This window comes from Fragaria vesca, linkage group LG1 (genome assembly GCF_000184155.1).
Source record: "Fragaria vesca subsp. vesca linkage group LG1, FraVesHawaii_1.0, whole genome shotgun sequence".
Taxonomy (NCBI): Eukaryota; Viridiplantae; Streptophyta; class Magnoliopsida; order Rosales; family Rosaceae; genus Fragaria; species Fragaria vesca.
Genome location: NC_020491.1, coordinates 14,685,024 through 14,707,685, shown reverse-complemented (window position 1 = coordinate 14,707,685; position 22,662 = coordinate 14,685,024). Strand labels below are relative to the sequence as shown.

The 22,662-nt window shown below is 37.0% G+C and overlaps 1 protein-coding gene across 1 annotated transcript; it reads left to right on the top strand.

The window, feature by feature from the left end:
• The first annotated feature begins 3,711 nt into the window (after positions 1 to 3,711).
• LOC101298840 (growth-regulating factor 1-like) lies at positions 3,712 to 6,691 on the top strand. The gene is made up of 4 exons (XM_004289318.1): positions 3,712 to 4,114; positions 4,536 to 4,745; positions 4,949 to 5,300; positions 5,640 to 6,691. Exons 1-4 carry the CDS (start codon positions 3,712 to 3,714, stop codon positions 6,451 to 6,453), a joined length of 1,779 nt encoding a protein of 592 aa, XP_004289366.1. The 3' UTR covers positions 6,454 to 6,691.
• The last annotated feature ends 15,971 nt before the right edge of the window (positions 6,692 to 22,662 follow it).

The following is a 22,662-nucleotide window of genomic DNA, read 5'->3' as shown; positions in this document are numbered from 1 at the left end:
TTTTGTTTGTTTGTTTGTTCGAGTTCATCGTGAAAATCACTAGCTAGCTAACACAGAAGCTAATGAAGTACGTATAGTATAGTAGATGCCAAAACTATGGCATATATACTTTGGGCATTTGCGGGGTTTCGGTTTTGCTTTGGTTTCAGTTTAGCTTCGTTTCCGGTGAGTCGTACAAAGCAAACAAAACAGTGTCTTATAAGTTAGTGAGGATGACCTCAAGAACTGCATGCAATTTCCTACCTCGAAGCTATTTCTTTCATTTGGATAGGAACTCCAAAGGGGATTAAACTTGGACAAGAGAACATGACCAAAAGCCGGAGCTGGCATTCAAACCCATCCATGAATACATCACCATCGTGGGAGAGCCATTTTACCTAGCTAGCCACTTAAGATTACAGTTAAAGGATATCTGAAGTTTGAAGGTTTTTTTTATCATAGTGTTCACAAAGATGTTGGTTAGCCTCAAAAGGTCGTTGAAGGTCGTTGAAATAGCTTATAGTCGTTCACATGTATTGTTCAACGAGTTAGAAGTTACTTGTTAGGTTCATGTTGTTAAACACACTTCATCTCAATAATTTATAGTCATTCATGTGTATATAGACAATAATCCGAGTTAAGATTTAAGATCTGTTACTACCAAACAAACTAACCAAACGAGTGCCATGGGTGAGTAATATCCAAATTTTTAGACGCACATGAAACAACTTCTTGAAAAAGCTAGAACATGAACTCAATACAAAGCTAGGATGGAGGAGTGAATGTGAGACGGGGGGGGGGGGGGGGGCAAAGCTGTCGTCTACGTGCGGCCGCCCGACACCCTCCGTGGCGGATAGGTCCCAACATGACGTGTTAAACCGCTAGCGGATTTATAATACCCCAAAATACCCTCGATCGGAAGCACCTCCAAGAACGACAGAAAGCTTGACGTCATCCGTGGGTTCCAACAATTATTTTGAAGTGACATGAATGCCCTTCTAGAATTTTCGGTTTGAGATATTTTACAAAGGTCGGTTCAAATAAACAAAAGAAGTTATTTGACAAAAAAACAATTTTTTTTTTTTGAGAATGATTTGGACAAAAAACATAGGTAAATAGTTGTGAATTTTCTTTTATTTTTGCTCTTAAATCTTAATAGTTGTGAATTTAAATAAATGGATTAGAATATAAAAATGAAACATAAATAAATGATGTCATATTTAGATACGTAATTACGATTGAGATTTTTATAGTAAATAAAGAGACTAGAAGAGAGGGTGAGTCCTTTTCATAGGACAATATTTTGTTCTTAACAACATTAGATGGTGAAATGAAGTGAAAGCTACTTTTATAAATACTTAAGAACTGATTTGTCATATTAGTTGAGATTTGCATGATGATTAACGGAAATACCCACTTGTTTCCCTTTAACTTGTACTTTTAGGGTAGTTTATTCTTAGGTAATGATCCTGCTAATCACAAGATAATATTTTCCTCTTTTTCCCAACTTAAAGTTTCAATTATAACTTAACGTATTAAACGGGTTAAGGGTTGATTTAAGCGGAATTGGAGGAGTTCTAGATGCAGTGAGGATTTTAATGAGTTTGAGGTGGTTTGTTGGAAGGATATGAAGAAGCGCTTTAATCACATAGCCCATCAATTAGCAAGATCAGCGCCGTCTTAGGATTGGTGTTAGCCGTGTTGCAAGGATCAGGGTAAAAAAAAAGATTATTTATATTTTCTTTTGAATATATAAGAAGCTGTTATTTTACTTATAGTAACTAACACATAAAATAATCACCACATGTGGTCGAGTTGGTAGGAGCCTAAGTGTGAAATTGTCATACCTAGTTTCGAATCTTGCCGACGCTAATTGAAGTTAAATATCAATTTATATATTCTTGATGGCCAAGTATCTTGATGTGCATTTGTTAGATATGCACGCCAATTGCCATTGTTCAAAAAAGTAAGAAAGAACACATATTAGACGATCATACAATAACAGGCTACTGCATGGAGCGGTACTCATATGAGTCATATCTATATTATCATTGGATATACTTGTATGCGCATGTTGACATTTAACTGTACCTATCACGAAATCTTGCAGAACCGTTTCAATTAATGTTTGTAAAAACATTTATGTAGGTATGAGAGTGTATTGTTGTCGTGATATGGTATGGATATAGTATCTAACTACCATAATTAAACGGAAAATTCTATTATACCGGACGACATGCTATGCAGCACAGCATTCTTTGAAGGCAAAATTTTTCAAAACAAAACACCCAATTGCCTTGTGCAAAGCACATGCTTTTATTTATATCAGTATATGTATGTCATACCGTCCGGTACAATAGACAAGTCATAATTGAACGTCTAATTTCATAACGACAAAACACCACGTGTAGATATAGTGATATAGTGACCATTGCATACGTAGGTGAAAATGTACAAACTGCGATTTATTTATTTATTTATTACAATGTCGTTCAGTATAATGTTTGATAGCTTAAAGTCACTACAAAATTCACAACCGGATTTCGTCAAGGCTACAATTCAATTAAATATTTTCCATTTATGCGTGCCAATTTTTTTATTTTATTTGTGTGCTCCTTTTAAATATTTTTTTGGTTGCGATAATGATGTGTTCCTAGAAATATACTCAAACTCACATATGTAAATGTTTTCCAATATTGGTACCTGCCCATATTTTATCTCCATGTCTGAGAGTTGGTGAATAAATGAACTGCAAGTCTGCAACACATTTTAATTTGATTGCTACATAAGTTTGTTATAGGGGACATGCTATTGGACTTTGGAAATGCAACTGTTGCCCAAAAACAAACACAGAAAGGAGGTCATCTTTCTATTAGTACCATATACACATGAACAGTCCTATGGTGAAGTATCAATCAACTTATCAACTTTAATTGCCAATATGAAGTACGTACCATACTACCATGTTTGATTCTTGTCTCATATATAGTTATATGGGAATATTTTATCACCCATTTAATTTGCAGTTCATCTCTTCTGGGCATTATTTACTAGAGTACCGAATATCTCAGTACAAATTGTACATTATTTTAGACTATACTATGATTACTATCCAACCATTTAAAATTTTTCACTTTAGAAAATATAAAAGAAGTTACAATTCAGGGAAAATCCTGGTTAAATTTGAGTTGGCATTCAAAAATCTCAAAAAGAGGGCGGTTTTAGTAAATTTATTCATTATGATTGATGAGCATCCCCTTAGATAGCTAATAAATACAAAATCCACTGCTTCTCAATCCCAGATAGAGTTTTCTTGAATTTGGCAGATTTAGATTTTTTTGTGCAGCTCAAAAACTTCCTATTTCTTCCTATAAATAGAGGTATAAACTGTGCAATCAAGCAAGCATTGTCTATCAGAGCTTAGTTTATGTTTGGTACTCGTACTTCCAAGTTCCAAGCCCCACCATCTTAAGCTTAAGCTTAAGCTTCCTCTGCTTCCATAACACACTCTCTCTCTTTCTCTCTCTCCAATTATTTATTTTTACTTCTCAAAGACCACACCTTTAAAATATTCAGCTCCCAAAACTAGTATTACAAACCCACCCAAGATGCGCTTCTTCATTCTCTCTCTCCCCAAACCAATTGAAGCTTCTTCTTGTTCTTCTTCTTCTTTGCTGCTAATGAACTCGTCATGCTGCTTCTCAGAGACCCTGTTCTAGACTGGTGTCCAAAATGGATTTTGGGGTGGTGTGTATGGACATGGATTGTCTGATGGGTCCTGAACCCGGAGAAGGAGCAACAGCTCATTCTCATGTCTCAGGACCCGAGACCAAACCGGGTCATGGATCTGGGTTGTCTTTCAAGCAACAGAGATCCTGGCCTGTTGAGGATGCCTGGAGGGTCTCCAAGACCCCCAAACCCGACGACATGTCGTCTCCGAGGACAATGCCATTGCCTCAGGAGCCTCCTCCTCAGCTCCTGATGAGATCTAGCTCTCTGGCTCCTCCAAGACAAGAGCAAATGCTGAGCTTTGCCTCCAACAAATCAGATGTCACTTTTCTGAGCAAAGATGGAGGAGCAAGCTCAGATTTTGCATTCTACCAGCGCATGCCTGCTCCCTATGCTAGAAATGCAGGTACTGATTAATTATTTCTCTTTTGTTTTTTTTTTCTTTGAGGTTTGGGTGTGTTTTGGCCTTTTTGGGTGGTTGGTCAATGTTGATGGTGATTTAATGAGATCTTTAGGCCCATTTTTGGGTAATAGATTGGTTTTAGTGATGTTTTTGGTGACTGGATAGTCTTTTCAAAAAGGCATTTAGAATTTTAGATGAAAATTAGAGGCCTTGTCAAGAAAGAAAGAAAAAACTTGCCCATTTTCTGCTCTTGGGTGTTTTCTTCTTTTTTGGTAAAATCTTTCTACAACAGCTCAAAGATTGATGGAACCAGATGGGGAAAATATTGGGAGTACCAGATAAGACTAGTTTTGGTCAATTTTTGAAGACATTGATATGATGTGATTTATTTCCAGAAATGCTCAAGCAAGTGGTTTGTTTGTAGGTTTTGGGTCTGGAAGCTTAAATGCAAACATGCATGGGCCTTATGCAGCGGCTAGAGGACCATTTACTCCCTCACAGTGGATTGAGCTAGAGCACCAGGCCTTGATCTACAAGTACCTGAATGCAAATGCGCCTGTGCCATCCAATTTGCTCATTCCTCTCAAGAAGTCCCTCTACCATTATGGCTTGTCTGGTCCCTCCCCCAACTCATGTAAGCTATGCAAATCACATCCTGACTAGAAATGAATTGTGTTTGAAATTTGATATTAATATTTTTTACATTTGATGCTTTGTTTCTCTGATCATGGAATTTCCCGTTTATGCTGTTATACTGTTTCTGAATCAGAAATCATGTTGTTGTTTCCCCTTTAATCTGATTTGTCTTTTTCTTCAATGTTGTGGTTATTCATACAGTAAGTTGGGGGTCTTTCCATCTAGGATATTCTGGCAGTACTGATCCTGAACCTGGGAGGTGCCGTCGAACGGATGGGAAGAAGTGGCGGTGCTCAAGAGATGCTGTAGCAGACCAGAAGTACTGCGAGAGGCACATTAACAGGGGCCGCCATCGTTCAAGAAAGCCTGTGGAAGGCCAGACAGGCCATGGTGCCTCTAGGAGAGCAAATTCAAAGGAAGTGGCGCCTCCGGTAACCTCATCAAAGCCAACGTCTGTCAGTGGTACACTGCAGCCGCAGTTCAAAAGCTTGGAGCCTCCTCCTCCTGCTGATGCTGCCGCTGCCAATTCTTCTGTTGATGCCTTTGCCAACAGGTGAAAATTATATGGACCAGTGCTTAATCTGTTTTAGTTCTGGTTAGGCATTTTATGCTTTAATATGACATTGATTTAAATAGTTATGCACAACACCTTTTTCCTTTACTTTTATTGTAGACCTCATAATTCCTTCTTTACATTGGTGCATGAGAGTGACTACTCTTACTAGTTTAGATAATTGAATTTGGATTTTTGGACCTTTATGGTTGAAACTATATGTGATGAAAAAGGGTGTGCATATTTGTTATGTTGATATTGATATTTCTATTTTATTATTTTACTTTACGTTATACCTTTTCTTCGGCATTTTCTAATCAGCAGCAAATTGTGTCACAGAATGCAAGATCCACAGGGTTTCACTGTGATGTCTGCTTCTAGCATCAAGCCGGAATCTAATGCTTCATGTTTTAGCGTCCCAAAACGAGATTTCCCCATGGTAGAATCGTCGCAATCAGAGTTTGGCCTTGTTTCTACTGATTCACTTCTCAACCCTTCACATAGGAGCTCTTACATTCCCAAAGACTTTGGAGGTTCTTTCCTTGATTTCACTGATCAGGAAACACAAGATCAAAATCTGCTTCACCAGTTCATCGATGATTGGCCCAAGGACCAGTCCAGTCAATCAGTTGTTACTTGGCCTGAAGATATAAAATCAGACTGGACTCGGCTCTCAATGGCAATCCCTATGGCATCCGACTTCTCCTCATCCTCTTCCTCACCCACACAAGACAAGCTTGGACTCTCACCACTGAGGCTCTCTCGTGAGTTCGAGCCAACACAAAATTTGGGGGTGAGCAATGACCAATGTGAACCATCAGATCAGCAAACAAATTGGGTACCTATCTCTTGGAGAAGTTCAATGGGGGGTCCCTTGGGAGAAGTCCTAACCAACACCAGTAGCTGTGTGAACTCCAAGAACTCATCATCAAACACATCACCACTAAACCTCTTGAATGAAGGCTGGGACGGCAGCAGCCAGTTAGAGTCTTCCCCAACCGGTGTCCTGCAAAAGTCAACATTCTGTTCACTTTCAAACAGTAGCTCAGGGTGCAGCCCAAGAGCTGATAACAAGAAGAGTCAGGATGGGGCAAGCCTCTATGATGATGTGCTCGGTTCAACTTTAGGAAGCTCCTCAGTTCCATCCCTGTAAAAAAACAAAGGAGTTGAAAGCTACAAACTGCGTGGGAAATCAAGCAGCAACTAGGAGTGAACTCTATCTGTGATCTTGTTTGTTTCCTCTTTTTCTTGTTTCTCATATTTTCTTTTCTTGGTTACAAACTACAGACATGGGTTTATCCCAATCTGCATAGGGTATTGGCCAGTTTGGCTAGTGTGGATTTCATGTTATCCAAAGTTCATCATCAATTTAAATCAATTTCTGCTGTGTTAATATCTCACTTCATCTCTCTTCCCTCATTTATATGCTACATGATATGGATCGACTGCATGAAACTATACTGTATTAGATGGGACACTATCCCGGATCTGTAGTCCGGTAATGTTTTCGGGTTCCATCTATGTGATACATAATGCATTATTGGGTGAAGGTTAGTGAAAATGTCATGTACATTCTTGTGAGGAGGATATCTGTGCAGACCCTAAACAAGTGGGGACAAAGCAGATCAATGATGAAGGTTGAAGCTTCCATTATCATACATACAGCTAGATGAAACCTTCCAAAACACATATTGATCATTGAAGCCAGATTGACCTTCTGTAAATAGGGACCCTCCCCACCATTGACAGACCCTCTTCAACCTCCTCTAGTTGGATGGCATCAACTTTGCAGGGTATTACATGATCATGATATTTTCAGAAAAATAGCGAAGTTAGGTTGGAGAGTTCCCTAACTTTCAGACAAGAGGCACACTTGTGGGCTGTTACCCAACAAGCAACACTATTGTTTTAGCTGGAGTGAAACTTTGGGTATGGGCCCAGAGTGGGCCTAGTTGGGCCCCTCAGCATAGTCCAAAAAGCATGAGAAGATTAATGTGGAGAAGGGACCAGGGCTAGGGCCCAGAATGGACCACCGAGAGTTTTAGACACAGATAGGTTAAAGCTTGGACGGCCGAGTGGGATTTGAGATTATGGGGGAGATTTTGTAGAATCACCTGCTCGTTCTTTAGTGGTGTCAACGGTAATAACGTGACCTTGAAGGACCACATTTTAATAGGGGCTTGTCCTACCATCTCATGATCATCAAAATTGTCTTATCACCATGTGGTTAGGTTATAATTATATAGATTGTTGGAACCAAGGGCTAGTTGGGAATTTGAAGGAATATATGTAAAATCAGTTCTCTAGTTGTAAACCAGGATTCTTTATCTTCACTCTTCACAAACTTAAATTTCTGTCTAATTAGGCTGTTTAGGCCATTTTGGTCTATAATGGTAGCTTTCTGATCACATTTTAGCTCCATAAATTGTCAATTTCAATCCTCCCATATTTACCTTGACAGTGTTAAGCCCAACCAGTCAACAACCCCTTAATATTCTGTACATATTTCACTTTCTGACTGTCCATGTTTTGGCCACTCTTCAGTAATGATAAGACTGAAAATGCAACCCCCCTTTCCACTTCTCATGCCTTTTCATATATCACAAAATGCTCACATTTGCCTGACTGCTGCACTTTCCCAATTGGTCTATCAGAACACCAGTGACGACTAAGGTGATACTCCACTCAGCATTAGCAGCAATACCACCAATACAGTACCAAACTGGAAGTTCTGCTTCTGTTTCCAGGAGCTGGTACTGTCAGAAATTCAGTGTATGATACGACATCAAAACTTACCCTACCAATTCCCTCTCTGTCACACACACATGAAATGAGGTCAAAAACCAGCTTAGAACTTGGTACAAGTTAAATTCAGTGCAATAACAAATCCAAATTCAGAAAATAAACCCCAGAAATAAAACCAAAAAACCCAATAGAAATTAAGTAAGCAAAATAAGTCTAAAGGGAACTGAGAATATGTGTGGCTCATATTCTATGGGTGTAAAAGGGTCTGTCATGCTTATATACCCAATTGCATAAATACAATCAAGCATTCAGATTTACTTTGTAATCACAGCCACACCCAGTTCACCTTATACATCCAGAAACACATACTTCATATCAAAATGCAAACTTTCTAACTACCCAATTCAAAACAAAGTAAAACCAAGGGCTCAGACACGCATAAATACAGTCATCAAGCAGCAAAGCATTCGTCCATGTATATAAACATAAACTCAGAATCGAGAAACGTTTCATCATCATCGCCCTCTAGTATTTACAATTTTCAAAAGCCAACAATGAAAAACCCAAATTGAAATCATGAAAAAAAGAATGAGAGAAAGATGATCGGCGGGAATAGAGAGAGCAAAGGGAGGCGGAAGGTTTCGAAGACCTAAAGTTCTGTAGAGCATGGGATTATATAGGCGGTTCAAAGTGACGATACTAACCCTCATCTGTGATGCTAACTGAGCTCAAGCCCAATTCCCAAGCTAATCTTGTCCTTTGGGCCCAAACACCAGGCTGGATTTAGGCTTCATTGTTTTTCTCTGTCCGGCTCAATTATCCTGCAATGTAATTCAAGAATCATAATTTTTGTCTTCTTCTTCGTTTTTGTACGAAAGGATTGGTGGTACAAGTAGAATTTGTATGGACTGATTTACTTTGCTTCATTTGTGAAGTGTGAATATGATATTAGGAGTACATATTTTGGTGTTCGAATGACTTTTCTAGGATATTACCACTTTGCAAAAAGACTTCAAAAAAAGCAGCAAAATGATAAGCTATGTCAGTATGTCATGAAAATAGTTATATTCACATAATTATCCTTGCTTAGGCACTTAAAAATCTAAAAACGATGCAAGTGTGTTAATAAAAATGTGCTCGAGTTACATTGTCCGACTTTCTAACAAAATGGATCGATGACGATGACTCAAAATCAATTCCGTGTAGTCAAAAACATCATCCCTCAATTAGTTTGTTTGGCCCAACAAACAATATTCAATTTTCTTTTGCTATCACTAGTTACTTGTAATTGACTGATAAGATTGATCATTTTTCTGTCTTACATCTGGTCCAAAAACAGAAAATTCATGTTTCTCAGTTGTCTTTTTTTAACAAAGACACATGTTATGCAATAACGATATAAAATTACCAAAATTTTGTCACAATGTCCCTCTCTTTGTCCTTTTTAGCGCATTCTATAATAATTGCTGGTATTGGTAACCATCAATCCCTTAATTTCTAATTATTTTCCCAATTGAAGACGATGTATGGTCGTGCCTCAAAGCCTGAAATTTATCCACACGAAGAAATTTCAACAACGAAAATCAAATCAGCAATAGCGTTTATGCTTCAAAGTTAGAGAAGGATCGTTTTCATGGTCCCAATCAATGAAGGCTTTGATTTCATTTACACCATACATAAGTTTCATGGTCAATTGCCCTACCAACCATAAAGATAGACTTCCGAAGATAAAAGTTAACTTCAAGAAGTAAAATGGTATGTATCATTTTCCAGTTTGGTATTAAAGGTTTACGTCTATGTTTCAAAAAAAAAAAAGTAAAAGGGTAGAATTTGATGCATACTGCGTGTTATTTCACTAGCATCCTTTATTATCCACCCTCCAAGATTCAGATAGATTTGCTCGACTTGATATGTCGTTTTTCCCCTGACACTTCCATGATCTCGGCCATACATAGATTGCAGATTGTGAAACAAATAACGTCAAGGAAGATAGCAGATGTTCTTGGTAATTTGATTTGAATTTTGCCTTGAATTTGGACTCTTCAATCCCCTTCCAAGTTTGCCGGAATATGATAAAATTCTTTCCAACATGTTCCAACTGTAGTTAAATGTTGTCCATTTGATTTCTTAATCCCTTTTTCCCATAATGTATTAGTCTTGACATTTAGCTTTGAACTATCCCCAATACATAGCCACACAATAGGATTATTCAACCTCTTTTCAAGTTCTATAATTTTTTTTTTGTTTCATATGAACTTCTAATTAAATGATTGCTTAAGCATGTGATGCTGGGGAATATGGTAGATCGAGTTTTGTAAAAAGTTTTGATTTATAGGCTCAACAACCTTCTGACATTTTTCAATTTTACTTTCAGTTTTCGATTACGTTTACTCAAGTTCTTTTCTGCATGATGTATCAGTCATGACATTTAATTATGATACGAGTCCCCTAAAACATAGCCACTTTGATCGAGTTTTATAAATATTTCGCATGAACTTTTAATTTAATTTAAGTGAAGGGAGTATGATAAATAATTTTTGGGAAAGATTTGATTTATAGGCTCAATAATCTTCTTGTATGTCGTAACTATAGTTAGATATGGTCCTTTTAATGTATTAATCACGGCATTCAACTTTGAGGCTTGGCTATAGATAGGGTTTTTGATAGATTTCATGATATTGGGCATACATACGATGTCACACGTAATGTCATGGAAACGTTAACGAGTCATTGTGATCAAACTTGCAACACTATTGTTTCCCCCTTTTCCCTTCTTTAGGGTAAAATAAAGCAGCCTGTTTGTTTTCCTAAACCGCCATGCCCATTATTTATGAGCACTACATCCCCACTTCACCAACTCAAATAATGCCACCATTGAATCCGTCAAACCCATTTCATGCTTTAATTTTCGTACCACACACGCTCTTTTTGAGACTAGGATTTGGAAACCGCTTCACGATTTGCTCATTGTTTCTTGGAAATATTGAAGTTCGTTTCAAAAACCGACTCATCTTTCTTCTTCCTCTTGTTCACGTTATGCTTGCTTCGCCCTTTCAGGTTTCTCTGGCAGTTAGAAAGTGCAGACTACATGAAAACCTAGGGATCTTTAGCATTAGACACTAGCTTCTTCTCAAATATAGATTCAAAAACCATAGAAACAAACCCAGTTCGATCGTTGTCTTTCCATTTCCTCTTCAAAAGCCATGAGTCACAGAAGGGTTCATTCACAAGGGAACATACCCTTTGCTTGGGAGGCCAAGCCTGGAGTCTCCAAGGTTGCAAACAACGCAGACTTCCCTGCAGAAACTGCGTTTCCTGCTCTTGGTTCAAAATTGTCACGACCACCATTACCTAATGGCGTTTCTGAAGATTCCGGAGAAAAAAAACAGTTAAGGGAATGGATCAGAATGACATAAAGATCCCTCTGCCTCCATGTTTGTTGAAGGTTCCGAGCAGAAGCGCTTCTGGGAAAGGACTCAAGTGCCAAGCTGCAGAGGAGGACCCTTTTCTTTTGGCATTCAAAGTGTGCACCAGAACAACTAGTACTACTGCTCCTGCTGTGAATTCTTCTCCAGGTAACAAGTTCGTTGCTCAGAAAAACAAGAGAGGCTCTGTGGGGATAATCGGGTCGAAATTGAAGAGCAAGTACTCTGTGTTTTCGTGCAAGAATTCATGTGAGGTTAGGGATGGTAATTTTGTAAAGCTTCCTCCTCTTCCTAGAGACAGAATTCGCTTATGAAGATGAAGGTTGGTGTTCATTGCTTTGTTTATAGAAACTTAGGAGTCTTTATGTCATCTTAATTAATTTGTGATGATAATGTGATGGGAGATTTTACTTGTAAGGATGAAACTTAGTTTGATCAGTCCGAATAATGGATTGAATTGCTTCTATATTTCATCTGATTCGAATTTCCCAGGCATCTAAATTGACCTTGATGCATTTTCGTGTTGATCAGGATTATTTCATTTTTTTGCCTCTGATAATCTCAGGAATGGTAGCTAGCTAGTGGGTTTCCGATTGTGTAGCTGTATGTGTTGGATTTCCTTCCAGGTAGGCAAGTTTTGATGGAGCACGAGACTTCTATTTTCTGTTCATGGGACATGACTTGAAAAGTTAGATGCACCAAACAGAAACAGCTAAAGCTTATAGTTTTCCACAACAGATGATTCGATTGACTAATCAATTGGCACTACATCAATTTTTAGTTTTACTTTCCAATAGGGCCTAGCATACAAACCCAAAAGGGAGGAAATCATAATGACAGAACCTAACATATATAAGGTCCATTTTTCATAAACCTGCGCACGAATCTTCTTCGAGTAGTATTCGAGTCTTCTACGATTGGAGTAATATGTCAAAGTAAAAAACTCCGAGACAATAACAAAACACCAAATTTAGGAGATGTGTGTCATACTCGATCACTTTCAAAGACGACATTAGTTAAAAGACAATGGTAACTCTCAAAATAGTGTCAAATTGTTATTACGGCTAGGAGCTCTCTCTCTCTCTCTCTCTCTCTCTCTCTCTCTCTCTCAAGAACATTAATTACTACTCTTGTTTGGTCTGCAAGATGGGGAATAGCCATTGTTCATAGCTTCTTCTTTCTACTGTCTTTAGGACTGTACTATATAGGAATGTTTCTAATGTACTATTCCACATTTTCTTCTTTCTCATGCTTTTAGGAATGTTTCGTGTTTCCCATTGTCGTAGGAATTATGATTTACTAAAGTGTTAGGATTCCTAATTGTTTTAGATTTATTTGTAGCTCTTATATATAAATAAGAGACATTGTAGTGAGTGAAAAACGGATCTGTTGTTTTCTTCTCTATTCTCTATCTTTTCTATCTCCTAGCCTACTATTCACCAGCTGCTGCATATCACTGTAAAACATCATGGTTTTGCCAAGGACCATGAGTTCACGCTATGCATGGGATGACGACCGTCGACTAGTACCATTCTCAAAGACAAACAAAGAATTTCATGCAACAATTGGAGACCCTGCCCTTATAATTAGTTCTCATTCCGGATGCTTGCCACAACCCAAGTGTGTTTCGGAAGAAAACCCAGGAAAGGCATTCGATCAAAATAATGAGATGAAGCTGCAGCTCCCTTTGCCTCCCCCATCATGTCCATTGAAGGTTCCGAATAAAAGCAATACTGTAAAGCATGACCCTTTTCTTTTGGCTTACAAGCAGTGCACCAAAAGTAGAGGTAGTAGTTCCATCAAACGTTTGTTTACGGGTCTATTTTCAAGAAATAAAAAAGAGAAGAAAAAGAAGAAAGGTGCTGCAGAAACTGGGTCTGAATTGAAGAGTAGCGAATCAGAGTTTTCGTTCCAGAATTCAAGAATTGATGTTCTTCTTAGGGACAAAAGTAGGCGCCTGTTAAGATCGATGAGTATTAGATAACTTGTTGTAGAAGAAAGAGTTTATGGAGCTATTTGAACAACGCAAGGGTGCCTAAACTGAAAATGCCCATAACACCTTTCTGAGAATATATTAGAACGGCTAGACTTCAGTCAAGAAAAAGCCTTGATGTAATGGCAATTGTGGCTCCCAAAGTTTGAGCCAATGGATACTTTCACCCCACATTCTAAAACTATTACAGCTCCTCTCTTTTCTCTAGTCATTTTTGTCTTTTCGATATCTATCTTTATAATATTTCAACCGGTTAAATATAAAATTAACTACTCTATGAGTATACATAATTACCTGTCAACTTTCAATCATTTGTGCTAAATGCATAAGGTTAGAGTTAATTTTGGTTAACAATGTAAGTACTTTGGCATGGACTTGGGAACTTTCAAACCAATTCAAGCTATAGATGATTTTAACTCAATATCGTCACATTCATGTATGATACGTACGATTTCATGTTTCGTTTTCTCAATGTAATAAATCCACCCTAAACAACACTTCAGGTAACAGCAAATACATCAACTCAAATCAAGTGAATGCAATCAACTATTAATTTAGCATGGGAAGGTAATTGGCATGGGTTGAAGATCAAAGTATAATGTTTTTGATGATACGAGAAAAAAGTAGATAGAAGGACGGCAGAATAGATAGAAAACCAGTCTTGTTACTGCAGGCAAGAATAGTAGTGTGGGCTTGAGCTTGTCGTTTTAAATCTTCCCAACAAAACGGATTGGGCTTGGAAACCAGTTTTTGTTATTGAGCTTTAAGTTTTATATGTTCATCGAAATTATGAAGTCAAAAGCTTTAACAGTCACTCTCCTTGACTACTTATCTGTGATGATCGAAGTAATGATTATATTTGCTCTACTTAATTTGTGATCCACAATCATCTATACTCCGTGATTGTAAACTACTGATTCTCGTATGGAAAATTCTAGTATACTTATACATCATAAAATATGTGGCTATTATTAATTGAAGAAACAACTAAATGACCATTTACCCTTTCAAAAGCCACCATGTGTCATACAATTAGACACATTTACAATAGGTATGTCATACCATACGGTATAATAGACAAACCCTTCTTGTATAGCTTGAATTATTGATAAGCTTACTTACCCGTTTACTCGCAAACTACAATATTTGTTCTATCGCAACCTTGCTTGTGATGAGCTATTCGATCCGGCAAGTGTATAACACGGATATACAATTTTGGACTCCTTAATTGTATGTTTAATATAATTTTTTTTTTCTTTTCAATTTGTCGATCTAGTCTATTCACAAACAATTTATAACTGATAAAAGAAAATACTCCTAGTGTGGTACGATAACAGATTGCTCTAGGTTTTCTTGAACAGTTTGTGTCTCAAACTCATGAGATCAAAGTGTGTTGCCTTGAGAAAGATGTCATTGGATACCTTGTTTTAGAGAATGAATAGGCAAGAAAAGTTACTGTCATTAGTCAATTTTAAGGTTTAATTAAGCGATAACAAGGTTGATGACTAGTTACCGCTCATAAGCTATATCCCACATAAATAACATATAGATTACATGCACTAGTTTATAAACTATATTTTGACCAAGATGCTTACAAAGCCATCGTTCTCAATCATGTAGAATAAGCTACAGGCACATCCTATCTCCTTCAGTACGTAGATGCTCCTTTAGACAATCTCAAAGCTCATTTTATAATTTCGACAGCTTCAAGGTGTCATAAAGTGGAACTAGTTTACCAAAGTAAAGTAGAAATCAATATTATCGTTTCAGAATCTCATTCTTTCTATATGAAATTCTTTAGCAAGTACGATTAGGTTACGTACTTGATTTTGATTGAAAATAGCGCTACCGATCGAGTTCTTTCAAGGTACCAGGACTTCTGAGAGATCGATATGAATATGTGGTTGCAGTTTGTAAAATTCAAGCTTGTAGGTATCTATCATATTCATCTTTTAAATACAACTTTCTTATTATCCATCAACTTTTATTCCTTCAGTGGAAATTAATGATGCAAAGAATGCCCAACCAAACCTTGATGAAGAGACTTTGCACTGAAAATAATTTATCCACGAGCAATATATTAAGGATCAATCAATCAATTTTTGTCTACTTAAGAGGATGGCTAGTGAAAGATCTTATGCATATTCACGTAATGTGTGCGTATACATTTCTATTTGAGGAAGGAAATTTAAATTTTAAATCACCGCCCGACACTATAGAGGATCACTCCTATATGTATATCAGTATATAACACTAATACAGTTATTTGGTTAATGGATACATAACACTGAAATGACATATATATATACACTCAGTTATCATCTCTTTTTTTAAATAGAGATCGATATAGAGAAAAAAAATTTAATGAAAAATACTTAAAATTAGATAATGGAGCTTCTATGGCATACGTAATTTACAATGTCAAATACAAGAACATGGATAGTCTCAATAGAAACTTTATTCACCCAAGTATTATTATTGGGCAAAGAATGACCTAGATGTGTTATTGCATCAGCTACAAAATTTGCCTTATGAGCACAAATTTGTCCCTATTTGGGATAAACTTAAGCTTTCTTGTTTCCAAAATATATATCACACCTAAAACCTTTTGAAGGCTAGGTTTTACGAATCCCATTGATAACTGCAAAAGAAAGTTCCTAGACCCCTGGAGAATCCAAATAATTGCAACAAATAATGAATAAGTTTAATTTGGCATGGTTTTGTATACAAAAGCCTAAATCGAAACAGTAGAGTACTTGCATAATTGGTAGTTGTTACTTGTCACACCAAACATGATCATCCAACATATCTAGACCTGTAAAGAAGACATAAATATAATTAACAAAAACAAGGAATTCTTTAATTGACGGTTCTGGTCGATCAAGTGGGTTTTATTAAATTATTTTGATTATGAACTCTAATGACAAAGTGGAATGCCCAGCTTTGGAGCCATTCTATATTTCTATTAATCAAAAGGAGAATTACGTCAGCAATTTAGCACCCAAAATCAAACTTCCACTTGAGCTGTGAACCGTCATTAATTTTAAACAAATCAAAATTTCGTATAATCCAAGGGGATCTGGAAATATTAACATAAGCCCATACTCATTAGTTTTCATAAAATATGTGTGTTTATAACGTGACAGTGTAGAATTAACGACTGCAGTGGTGCCCCGTGTCAATTTTCCTTGTTATGTAGTAGGGTTTTTAGAACTGAATTAGAAATGATGAACAAAGAAAGGGTAAGGGATGGAGACGCCTGCAGTTCATACCCTTAATTATAAGATTGAAACATAGACATTGATCATGCCTTTTAAGGAGTATTTTTTATCTGGGTATGTTACTATCGATACCAACTCCCACTCTTGTGAACTATTTTGGTAATGCAGTCAAGCTTGGAGTACATTAAAATAGTTGTATACCATCATACATAAGTTATCATCACTCACTGATTTTTCTAGCAGACTATATTGATTTCAAATACCAAAACTATAACTAAAGTTCAGAAAAATTGTGATTTTGACATCCATAATTTGAGGGAGGAACATTTCTAGCTGTGTCCAAGTGTTCTAACCTCAGTTAATAATGAAGAAGACCAAGTCAAGTTTATAAACATTTTAGATTCCTAATAAGGTTCCTAAATAAGATTATTGTTTAATTATCAACACAACTACGAGTAAATTATGCATCGACATTTTATTAATTATTAATCAGGTCATGTTTATGTCAATATACCCATACGCCATAGATAGCAGAAAGAGGATTGATGAACGCAAAATAGATAGTAATATATAAGCTAATTCTAACATCGAGAGTTTAAAAAAAATAATGCAGTTAACTTAGATCGTACAAGTTTTAATCGTAACGTGTTTTATAGGTCCATCGGCAACTAGTCGAATCAAATGTAACAATCAAGTCGTATCTTAATTATGCTGTGTTTATGTGGACACAATTAGTGTACGTAAAATGTATGTGACTAAACACTACCACTGGCCCGACAATCAAACCCTAATTGCCACCCCTAGCTATGATAAAGAGGTCAAACTGTCTTTCAGAAAGAAGAAAGGGAAAAGAGAAACCAACCTGATGGAGCTCAAACCTAAACTTGTACACAGTGAAGCGCCCTTTCAGTAGCACATTTTTGCCGCTCTCCAGTTTAATACAATACATCAAAGCTAGAGCGTTACTTACAATCTTCATCCCGTGATTAATTAAACTATATATAATTACTTTTGATTAAAATAGAGGTGACGATTGCATTCTTTTTTATGTTATGCACTGATTGGATTACGTATTTGATCACAACTTGTGAGTTGTGACCCCTTTAATCAACTAAAATTGAAATGTAAAACTTTAAAATCTCGTGGCCCCCCTCCTACAGTCCTACCTCAAATTAAGTATGATATTACACAAAGTTTATACACTAATCTAGTTTGGACTTGATCCAAAACCAATCGGATCGATTGTGGTAGAGGACAGGGAAAAGCACAGTGAAGAAATTGTACTTTGCTTGGAATTGAAATTTGAGCATATTTTCTAGCTAGCAAGTCAGCTATATATGTGGATTGTGGAGACTCTTGTCCAAGGATTTTTGATTGGTTTGGCTGTGTAAGTTATCTATGTATTTCTGGGTTTCCATCTCTGCTTCTGTTTTTTAAGTTTTGAATTTTCTAATGGAAGCTTCTATTTGCATATGTTTATTTGACTATATATTCTCTATTTTACAGGGATATATGAATCTGAAAATATAGTGGGTGGAATGAACAATTTTTAAGTCCAAGTTGAAGCTACCCAAAAAGTTTTTAGGTGATAATTACTTATAAAACATGCCATAGGTGATTAGGTGTATTATTTTTTTTAGTGGTCGGGGCATCTACCCTTAACTTTTTTTGGTTACACAGTTACCTTTGTCGACTTAGAAGTTTTCAATTACGGAGTCATACGTTGAGTACGTAGATAGCAAACTTGAAGTCTCCATTATCACCCTGTGAGTTTGGTCGATCATTTTCTTTTAACACTACTTACTTATTCAAAAAAAAAAAAAGCATGATATTATGAGATTTAAAACAAATCTTGACGTAATTTTTATATATCGCTTCATCATCGTGCATGAATATTCATGTACTTGTATATATTGGTAAGGAAAATTAAAAGCTAATGTGTAGGTTAATGGGTTAAGCGGGGCATGATTAAGTAGGTAAGCGTGATATTTTTTTATCAAGCTAGAGTAAAGCGTGTTCGCTTCGTCATTAGTCACTATTCAAAAAGGGAAACTCTATAAACGTAGACGATCATTGCTTGACTATTGTTTTTGGCATCTATTTACACTTTAGTCTCAAAGACAATCTTAACCCTTTAGAATATTCGTCTCCACAATCCCTTTTCTGATAAGATCCACTCGTAATTTTATACGTCTCCCTCCATTTTTAGGTTAGTGCTTTCATCCAATATTTATCAAAGACATCCATGGTTTAGCACGATATAAATTTATCGTGGAAACATTGGCGCGCAGCACATTGGCACAAGTTTCATTCTGTGGCCGTGATCGACATTATATGAAATATATTGGACTAGTGGAGCTTCAATACAAGATCGATTAATTTGGTAATAGCACACAAGAACAACAAAATGATTCGAAATTGAAAAAAACTACAAAATGATTCCATAAACAAAACATAATTCGCTAATTTTTTTTTATACAAAATATATAATATAGTAATTACCCCCACAAGAAAAACAATCATTTTCCAAACCCACTTTTGTTGCCAAAAATCACCAAAAAAACCTACCCATATCTACTTTAGCAGCTTTATTGTATATATAATAATTTACAGAGAATTCTAGGGGAGAGAATGACGAGAGGAAGAGAGTGATCGCTCTTTTGTTTTTTCGTTTTAGGGAAAATTAATGACGTTTATATTGATTATAAATATCATTAATTACGTGATTAGTTATGGGATTTGTTCGGTAATAACGGTATTGCATGGCCATGCAGATGACATGTTCTGGAGTTGCCGGAAAACCAAAATTTGACTTAACTCCGACAACTTGTGTCGGAGCATCGTGTGTTCGGCTCGGAGCCTTTCGTTGTCCGTACGTACCCTCTGAAAATGGTACATGACGAACTGGAGCCGGTTGTTCAGTTCCCGGTTCTCAATCTTAAGCTTGTTGAGCTGGTTCCTTAGGTTTTCTAAGTGCTTTTGTTTTCGCATCCTCGACCGCCTCGCTGAATCCCGGTTCGATATCATCCGCCTCCGCTTCCGCTCGTCCACCACCGAACGTTTCGAGCCGTCACTTGGGCATGACTTCGCCTGGTCTAGGTCGGACCGGCCCGGCCGGTTTGGGTCGTCATCTGAACCGGAGCTGGAAATGACCGGTTTGGAGGATAGGGTTTGGGCAGCATCTGAGCTAGGGTTCGAGGCAACGGGTTTAGGGGAGTATTGGATAGCCGGAAAAAGTTCCGACTCCCATGGGGTAAAGCCTCCGGGGGTGAAACCGGGATTGAAAGCCGGAAAATGAAGAAGGGTTTCTGAAGGAAGCATGGGAATAGTAGACAACATGGCTTAGCTGAAACAAAAGCTCGAAATTACTAAAGGAGAGAGGAAGGAGGAGGAAACGGAAGAGACGAAGCGTAGGAGTCCCATATTTAAAGGCTCACCGGCCCGGGCAAAACGAGTAATTACACCTCCTCATCGAGGGTATTTCCGTCCGAGATGCGTGACTGAAGCAAGCCGTGTCTGTACAGCTCTTAGCTTTTGAGTCAGGTGGCACTATAGCGTGGGCCGCGAGCTTTTAAAAAAGAGCTGACGTAAGCCCCACTGTGGGTCCATGAAAAAGATTAGGGTTTTAAGCTTAGTCGTGAAGAAACAACTAGGACTGGACTGGAAGACACGTGTCGAGATCCCATAAGCAGAACTGGCAAAGAGCCAATGGGCAAGGAAAGGTTGCTAACGTGGGCTGGCTCGGCGCGAGGTTAGCCGAGCCGGACGGAGGAGCACGAAGCCGGTGGGTAATTGATTGGAGATATAGTAATGATTAATGAGGAACCAGAACCAACCAGTGATGAACACTGCAAGTGACGTAGTGTAATTACTTTACTTTTTCGTGGGTTAAAAATAATAAAAACTTTGTTTTTTTGTTGTGACCACAAAGTTAATTAAAGGGGTAAACAGTAATAAGATAGTGATGGGGAGCTAGTTATAAATTAATTTTGCTTGAATTATGGGCCAAATAAAAATAATTAGGGTCGTTTTCGGGTTTGCAGTGGGGGAGTATTTTTTTTTTTTTTTTTCCAGTGGGGGAGATCGTCTAGAATATCAAGTGAAGAATTACGTACCTGGTTTCGTTGACGGTTTTCAATTATTGTTGATTTGAGTGGTGGCCTGGGGTAGAACAAATTGGGGAGGTTCATTGGGGTTTAATATTGGAGAATCAGATCCTGAGTCGATCTCAAGGTTTTATAGAGTAGCAGAGAATCTGTAGTTCAATAGAATCGTCATGGGAAAAGGAAAAGCAATTGGAGATGAAGAAACGAAAGGAATAAGATGCATGGGTGGTATCCAATACGATGAAGACTTGCTATGTATCAGTTCATACTTCTATTATACATAAAAAGTAATTACGTATTCATAATATTTGAAGTTAACTAACAAGCTAGTATGTTGCCTTGTTAAGATGAAGATGGAGATGAAAACCACCAGTGGTGCATTCTCCTACGATGCTTGGCTCCTTGCGGTATGGAAACCAAAACTTGGTACGGACTTGATCACTCATCTGTCTATACACATGAAAAACGTTTTGAACTCGATGTGGGTTAGCTAAAAGTCATGTCTCTACGTGTATCTTATCTTGGAAACATGAAAATGACACTATCATTATAGCACCATGGCGCAAGAAAACTTAATCGGAATATCTCTGAAGAGCTTATTGAAAAATTTACCCTTAATAAAGAATATACGAAATATCTTTTGTTTATGTTACGATAACATAATAGGAAAGCTGTGCGCGTATGATAGTTTTGTTATGTTGTAATTGAGCTACATATCGAGTTATATTTTCACTATATCACGTAACACTATGTTAAAACAAATATAATCATCAATAAAGTAGTCTTTGTAGTTGGTGCCTTACTAAATACAATTGTTTAATTGATAAAAACCCGTGTTCTCTAGCTATATGCTTAATGTACGTAATCAGAGGTTTAGGCTTAAATGTTCAATGTCACCTCTTTTGTTCGACAGTTTCATTAATCAAAACTTGAGGACAACCGTACCAACCTTTTATTTATTTTTATTTTAAAAAAAATATACGATATAATATCACATTCTTTTAATTACAAGACTTGGTTATACAGTCTATACATATACAACCTTATCAATAAGACTAACATACATACATACATACATATACACACACAGACACATATATATAGAAATAAGGATATCCTTACTTTAGTTAAAGATATCCTTACTTTTGTTTAATTAGTTAAGGTACGGATTTCTTTATTAATTAGACTTACTTTTCGATCACATTTTCGCATCTTAACCGTTTAGTATCTAAGTATATAAGAGTAGATCATCTCTACAAATTTTCAGTCAAATTGATAATCGTTAAGGCATTCAAAATTGTGATTTAGAGTTAAAAAAAAACGTACGGTTCAGGATGAGTAGAGTTGGTTCGTTTATTGATTTAATACATTTTTAATACCTTATCGATTACCAAATTAGCTGAAAATTTATAGAGATGATCAAGTCATGTATATTTAAATACTGAACAACTATGATAAGAAAATATGATCAGAAAGTGAGTCAAATTAAGGAAATTCGTACCTTAAATAAAGTAAGGAGGTGTAACACCCTGACCCAGTTTTTAATCAAGAAAATAATTCCAATTTGTCCATTTCAATAGCACCAAATTTTAATGTAAGATTCAGATCTTACCCTTAAGAATTTGATTTCTTTTCCTTTATTTGCGAGTCGACAATCTACAGCTCAACTTGCTTAATGAATGAACCCGACCTAGATGACCGATCGCCTCCTTTTCTTTTTCCTCATTCTAGACGACTCATGAGAAACGAGTTGAGAGGGAGAGAGAGAGCGAAGGTTCTCTTTGGTCTCCCACGCCGACCTCCTCTCCTTTTCTCCATCCTTCCTTTCCTATATTGGGTTCTTCTCCCTCGTCCTGATTGTATTTCGAGGAA

Coding starts and splice junctions, on each gene's coding strand:
- LOC101298840 (XM_004289318.1), top strand. CDS start 3,712: ATGGATTTTGGGGTGGTGTGTATGGACATGGATTGTCTGATGGGTCCT. Junction 4,115..4,535: donor TCCCTATGCTAGAAATGCAG/GTACTGATTAAT, acceptor GTTTGTTTGTAG/GTTTTGGGTCTGGAAGCTTA. Junction 4,746..4,948: donor TGGTCCCTCCCCCAACTCAT/GTAAGCTATGCA, acceptor TTATTCATACAG/TAAGTTGGGGGTCTTTCCAT.